Source organism: Crocodylus porosus, unplaced genomic scaffold (assembly GCF_001723895.1).
Source record: "Crocodylus porosus isolate Cpor-Errol unplaced genomic scaffold, CroPor_comp1, whole genome shotgun sequence".
Taxonomy (NCBI): Eukaryota; Metazoa; Chordata; order Crocodylia; family Crocodylidae; genus Crocodylus; species Crocodylus porosus.
This window is the reverse complement of record NW_017728886.1, coordinates 108,597,023-108,603,622: the sequence shown is the minus strand read 5'-3', so window position 1 is coordinate 108,603,622 and position 6,600 is coordinate 108,597,023. Positions and strand designations below refer to the sequence as shown.

At 45.4% G+C, this 6,600-nt stretch overlaps 1 protein-coding gene across 1 annotated transcript in view; it reads right to left on the bottom strand.

The window, feature by feature from the left end:
- FH (fumarate hydratase) overlaps nucleotides 1-5,326 on the bottom strand; it is a 21,542-nt gene extending 16,216 nt beyond the window's left edge. The window contains exons 1-2 of the mRNA XM_019540409.1: nucleotides 5,207-5,326; nucleotides 152-286 (exon numbers count right to left, since the gene is read on the bottom strand). Of these exons, the coding sequence (XP_019395954.1) occupies nucleotides 152-286; nucleotides 5,207-5,311 (240 nt within the window). The 5' untranslated portion in view covers nucleotides 5,312-5,326. The remainder of the gene's footprint in view (nucleotides 1-151; nucleotides 287-5,206) is intronic.
- Nucleotides 5,327-6,600: the final 1,274 nt, after the last annotated feature.

Genomic DNA, 6,600 nt, shown 5'->3' with positions numbered 1-6,600 from the left:
TTACCAGCCAGACACTGCTCTCCATGCTGCCGGGCTGCATATTGGTAATTAGGCTGGTGTAGGCTGATATGGTTCATTAAAAATCAGCCACCAGCATCAGCCCAAAAATTCTATATCAGTGCACCCCTAAAAATAGATTCAAGCTACTTACCGGCATTCTCTCAGAAGCACCACCTATTTTAAAGTTCATTGTAGATCTCACAGTCTGTGCACCATAATACTTATCATTTGGGACCTTCAGTTCCCCAAAGGTATCATATTCTATTCTAAAAGTGTCTTGACTGGCCTGTAGAAAATAAAGACAAACACCAAGCATTAGTAAACACTGGAGATCTTTTGAAGAAAAAAAGTATTTTGTACCTAAAAAAAAATAGGGGATACACTGGCAACAAACAACCAGATGCCAATAAAAAGTTTGTAATATTATTTTCCCAGTTTTTCAAATATCAAAGCACTTCACCCCTTACCAAGAGAGTAACAAGCCCTATTACTGTTAATACATAACCCAGCCTCTGATCACTGATCAGATTATAGGAGGTAGTATACTAGAAAGGACATCTGAAGACTGCACAGAATAATTTATTCTTATGAAGCATTCAGTTTCTTTCAGCCAGGAACCCACATCTTTCTAGTCAGTGAATTCCCAGTTCATCTTCCAAAAGCATAATCACTGTTTTACTGAGTTCAGCTTAAAAAAAAAAGCTGACAGTACAAAATACTTCATATACTTGCATACATAAAGCTAAGACATTACATTTACCATTTTAAAAATATACAGTGTACTCTACTTTATATGCATACTGATAAGCACATTGTTCACTTAACTTCATAACACAGGGGTGCTCAGCCTCCAGCCTGAGAGCCAAATACAGCCTGCAGAGCCACTGCATCTAGCCCAAGGGGCTCCCCATGGGTCAGGAAGTTTGAGTTGGGTGGCAGGGGAGCGACAGCCATTAATATGGCCACCCTCCCTCTACCAAATTCCCAAACCCCAAGCCTCCTGTGCCTTTTCAGATCCAGGCTGTGTCCTCTCCTCCCCACAGGGCCAGCCCACACCCCCTTCTCCCCTGCAAGACTGTGCTACATCCCCTTTTTCCCCACCAGGACCAAGATTGGAGTTAGGCCATTCCCCTTCCTCCACCCCCACCCCACAGGTCCAAGCTATACTTCCCTTTTCCCCATGAAGGCCAGGTGAAGCCCCCTTCCTCCCCTGCAAGGCCAGGCTCAGGTTGTGCTGCTCCCACCCTGTTCTGCGTGGCCAGATGGTGGTTGCTGTGCCAGCCCTGGGCACTGGATCAGAATCATCATCTAGCCTGCAGTCTGACCAAGCACTCCCTGCCCATTTGGCATGCTGGGAAAAAAAAGGTTGAGCATCACTGGCATAACAGAATGTCATTGCCAAATACTTAGCTACTGCTTATACTGTAACAATCAATTATCTGCATAACAGTTAAACCCAGGAATCATGACTGCAAACAACTCTTAGGTATCACTGCCTACTTTGTAATGCAACTGTACTGCAGTTAACCACCAGAAACGTTGAAGAGGAAGCAGCTGTCAAAAGTCTTTTAGCAGACACCTTGAATTACATTACCTAGTTTTCAAGTCTCCTTCATTTTCAAGGTTCCTAATAGCAGCCCCCAAACTGGCCATTACAAACCTTGAAATTGACAGCAGCTAGTCATTTTGGGGGCTCCTAACACCAATGCACTGGCAGCACAGAGTCGTTGATAATCACTATTTACCAGTTCAGCTAAGTGCATGCTCCAGGTAAGCATAAAGCCCTTTTTCTTCTTTCCAGGGGCTATATACTTAAATGGAACACAATATAAGAAAATGTGTTTGACTTTTTAAAATGCTATTTTATTTCCTTAAACCAAGAGTTCTAGATTTTTGCATTTCTTTTTGTCTCAGACCAACATGGCTACCTAATACATCCCTGATTTTATTTTCTTGATACAGCCAGAAACACATACATTTTAACTGATCTACATCTGAAAGATGTTTTAAAAAAATCCATCAAGGTAATTTTGGAACATAAGTGAAGACACACAACCCACAAGAAGTCAACAGAATTGCACAGAAAATAACTTAAATGCACACACACACACTATTCCCTTACTGTACATGAAAGCTAGTTTTTACTTAGATTTTATCTAATTCTAGTCACCAAGATTACTAACATATACATTTGTTCTGCTGAACATATTTAGGGTTATAACCTATTCCATTAAATGGGAATCTAAAGCTATGGACAAACAATAACTTTATATTTTTTTTAAAAGGAGGCAAGTTGAACAGACTTGCTGCTCCAGGAGTATGCATCAGCTGTTCCAATTCAACTTTTATGTATGTCCACACCCATACCAACATAAACAGGATCAAAGTGGTAGAGATTTACCTCCAATTTTTCCCATTTAGGAGCAGACAAATGTTACAATTAAACTGGAACATTTTATACTGGTATACAGTAATTTCACGGCAGAGTAACTTATGTCTGCACAAAATTTAAGCATTATCCCATTTCACTTTGCTCATGCACTTGAAAAACACATATATGCCTTGATCTTATCTGGAAAAAATATTCAACAAATTAAAGATTTGCTCTCCTCTGTTCCAAAAAGTAGTCTGATTAGTTGTAGGGTAATTGCATTCATGTATGGATAGTTACTCCCATATCTACTGGTAGTCAATACAAATGTGTCAATGGAAGGCAAAAATGAACTCAGTCATGCATATCTGTACACATAAATGGGGTACAATTCCTTTGTGCCATCTGTAAAACATATTATTTCTTTAAGAATTAATTTAAATCATCTTAATGCTTGCATACTGTGTCAGCAATGCTGCCTAAAGTAACGCACATGTTCCTTTATTGTTACCCCTTCCTAAAATTACCTTTCTACATGCTAGTTATACCTGGATGTACTGATTTCATTAGCCACTATGACTTTTATGCCCCAGTGACCAACAGAGCTTCCCCACCGACTGCAGCAACTTGTACTCTGTTGTCTGGGCTATGAAGAAGCCGAATAAACAGCCATGAAAGTCTGCTGTAATTAGCACAGTTCCCAGACTGAACTTGCTGTGCCATATCCCCTATTAGGTAGAGCTTAGAATTGGTACTGCCAGGCCTAAAAGTAAAACCCAGATTGACCAAAAAAAAGAGTGCATAGCTCAAGTAATTTAGGCAAATATAACTGTACTTTTACCTCTTATCTGGTAACTAAGTATTTTGATGTTGCAACAGATTGAGCCATAATGCAAGGGAGTAAATCAAAGGGCAGGACAGTTGCTACAATGCCTGCTGTGGAAACTTACATGATAGTTTAAAATAATGACAGGTTTGATATGAGTCTAACCCTCCTATCCCTAATTCAATGACAATTAAAGACTATCACAATTTTTAAAATAAAACTATTGTTGTACTCTCAAATACTCCATGTTGAGGCACAGGAAGGGTTTTTTACTTTTTAAATGTAAAATAGCAGTAACGTGACAGTATGAAACTCAATTAGTAGAACAAGTCTCCCAAGAGTGCAGTCATCAAAAAATTCAACCTGAAGTGGTTTAATTCTATTCACTGATTTTATATTTTGTCCCTTAAAAATATTTTCCAAAGTGCAGTGATATGGATTTTGTAGCATATCCTTCTACTATAAAAATTAGGTCTTTACATAGCAAAATGGTAAATGCTACTTGTAATTTAGGAGGACAAAAAAAAAAGTGCATTTTGGAAATTCACAATTCCAAAGGTCACTACTTCCACCCATGCCTCTGAAACCTCTTCCCATGCTTTGAAAATTCAATCCACTGCTGATACTTTGATATAATATGTTTGTTTGAAAATTTAAGGCACCTTCTGCTTTTTGCTTTGCTTCACATCTTTTCTTTTTTATTCTGAAGTCAAAAAGCAACAACTGTATGTTGTTTACAGAATATTAAGTGCTCTTTGTCTGACCCCTTCAGCTTTGATTGCAAAGGTGTCCTCTTTCAAAAGCAAGCATCCCTTGTTACAAGACTTGTTTAGGGACCGAAGGAGGGTGTAGGTCAGAGGTGGGCAAAATGCAGCCCGGGGGTCCGGAAGACACCCCGCCAGGCCATTCTATCTGGCCCACGAGGCCCCTAAAAAATTTAGATTATTATTTATCTGCCCTGGGCTGCCTGTCATGCACCCCTCAATAGCTTGCCAAAACTCAGTTAGCAGTCCTCTGCCCAAAATTGTTGCCTGCCCCTGGTGTATGCAGAGAAAGGAAGGAAAGGCTTTGACAAAAATAGCTCTATTAAAGGCTCAGGAGGAAGAAATATTAACTACAGATAAATCGCATAGGTCTTTGTTTAATTGATTCAAACCAAAGTTTATGCAGAGCTAGATTTACATAAATAGGTTTTCTTTCTTTTTCCCCCCTACCTGCGTAACAAAATGGGAATGCAGATAACCTTACACACATAGGACTAGAAGGTGCCTCTCAGGCCACTGAGTCCAGTCCTCTGGTTTCAAAGGCAAGCATTTATATAGAGTCCTGAAAATCATCTGCTCCAACCTCACAGCTACAATTTTTAATTTAATTACCGTATTTGCACGATAATATTATCTCTCGTACATGGGCTTAAATAAAGTGTTCAAAAGGTACGATAAATCTCTCGGGTCAGAAGCAAAATCTTGTATTCAACCAACTAAATAGTAGCAAAAAAATTTCCTTTCTTTACAAGCTTTCAATGCAACATCAGAAAAACCCAATCTGCACTGGTTAATTAGCATCCTACAGTTACCTCTTAGTATTTAGATGTATCCAGTTAAGAATATAATGCATTGTGCATCTGTAATACGTATCATGTTTGTCTGGCACAGGCCACAGGAGAAATGGAGCATGCTCTGTTTAGGAACATAAACTCAGGATTGTAAAAAAGGCTACGCACTGGAGTATGCATAACTTGAACTGTTCATGCATGTCAGCAATCAGCAGATAACCAATGATTGTACCCGTGTGAGCAACGGGCAACAGAGCGGGGCTGGCATCCCGTCGTGCAAGGAGGGGAAGAATGCCCGGACACGCTAATCAAGTGTCAGCGCCGCCCCGCTGCACCCCCTGAGGCCTCAGCACCCGGCCACCGCCGCAGCAAGCCACGGCCCACCCCAGAGGCCGTCTCCTCACAGGGCAGCTGAAGGTCACGCCCCGGCCCCGGCCCCGGCCCACGCGCTCACCATCCCGGCGGCGCGCGGCGGGAGCAGGCGCGGGACGGCGGTGCGCGGAGCGGGTGTGCGCGCGAAGCCGCCCGAGCGCGCCAGGAACCGGAGTGCGCGGGACATGGCGAGGGCACGGGGATGGGGAAGAGGGAGGAGCGCGCGCGGAGACGAGAGCGCGAGCAGCCACTCCGCGGGCCAGGATCAGTATGGGAGGGGCAGAGCCTGCCGCAAGCGGACCAATGAGCAACCTGGATGGGGTGGTGGGGGACGGGCCCGAAGCCAATAGAAAAGCAGCGAAAAGGGCAGCGCAGGGGCGGGGCCGAATTCTCCACCCCCTTCTCGCGCAGGTCGTGGTGGGCGGAAAGTACGCGTGGAGCTGGTGCGCACACGCATGCGCACTTGCAGCAGCGAAGCCGTCGACCTCCGTGTGGCCGGAGTGGGGCGGGCGAAGCGCGCGGGACAAAGCAGGACGAAGGCAGGGCGACTTCCCTGAGGCGGCTGCATGATAACTACTGTATGTGCAGGATCATTTCAACCCATGCTCGAGAGAGAATATTAAAAGTATTCAACACGTACAATAAGCAGCAGCTACCGCCGAGCTTGCGCCGGTTGCCAGAATGCACGGTGCTGGGGGAGGGCAGCAGGGCCAGAAGCACAGCATGCGCAACCCAAAGCAGCGGCTCGCAGAAGGGCCGCACATGGAAGCTGCCCGCTGCTGCAAGCTCCGCGCTACCCCTGTCACACTCCCCCTGTGTGCACGGGAGCAGCGTGGGCAGCACGCAGAGTTGTGCCCCTTGCTCCTACCCCCGCCTGCAGGGGAAGTGTGGCCAGGGCAGCGGGGAGCTCAGCGACATGCAACTTTCTGTATCCCCCGCTGTGCCCAGCCGTGTGGGGTCCCACATACTGCTTTACAGAAGCGGCAGCAGCGGGGGCAGCATCACCGCTATCTGCTGCCTCCCCGGAGCCTGCGGCCGGGTCTGGGAGGCAGCTGGGCCCGAGGCAAGGAAGCAGCAGCTGTTTGCAGGCTCCTGGCTGCAGCCTGGCCAGCTTCTGGGTAGCTGCTGATAGCCACGGAGCCCGAGATGGGGGGCCATGTACCCCCTGCCCTCGTTTTGTTTTTCTGGCATGCAGGCACTCTGGCACCTTCCAAGGTGGGCATGGGGGGTGGGGGAAGGGTGTTTGGCACTTCAGCCAAAAACACGTTGCCTACCCCGCTCTCTAATAATAATAGGCTTATTCTGTCTGTCTGGGACACGCTGATCGGTTGTCTTGGCAGCCAATGCTAACTGAAGCAACCAATCAGTATGCTCTGGGCAGACAAAATAAGTGTGTCATTATTATAGATCCTGAGGCATTTCAAACAGCTATGTAGGCAAGTTAGAGCTACAATGAAGCACCCCTCCCCACCCCCC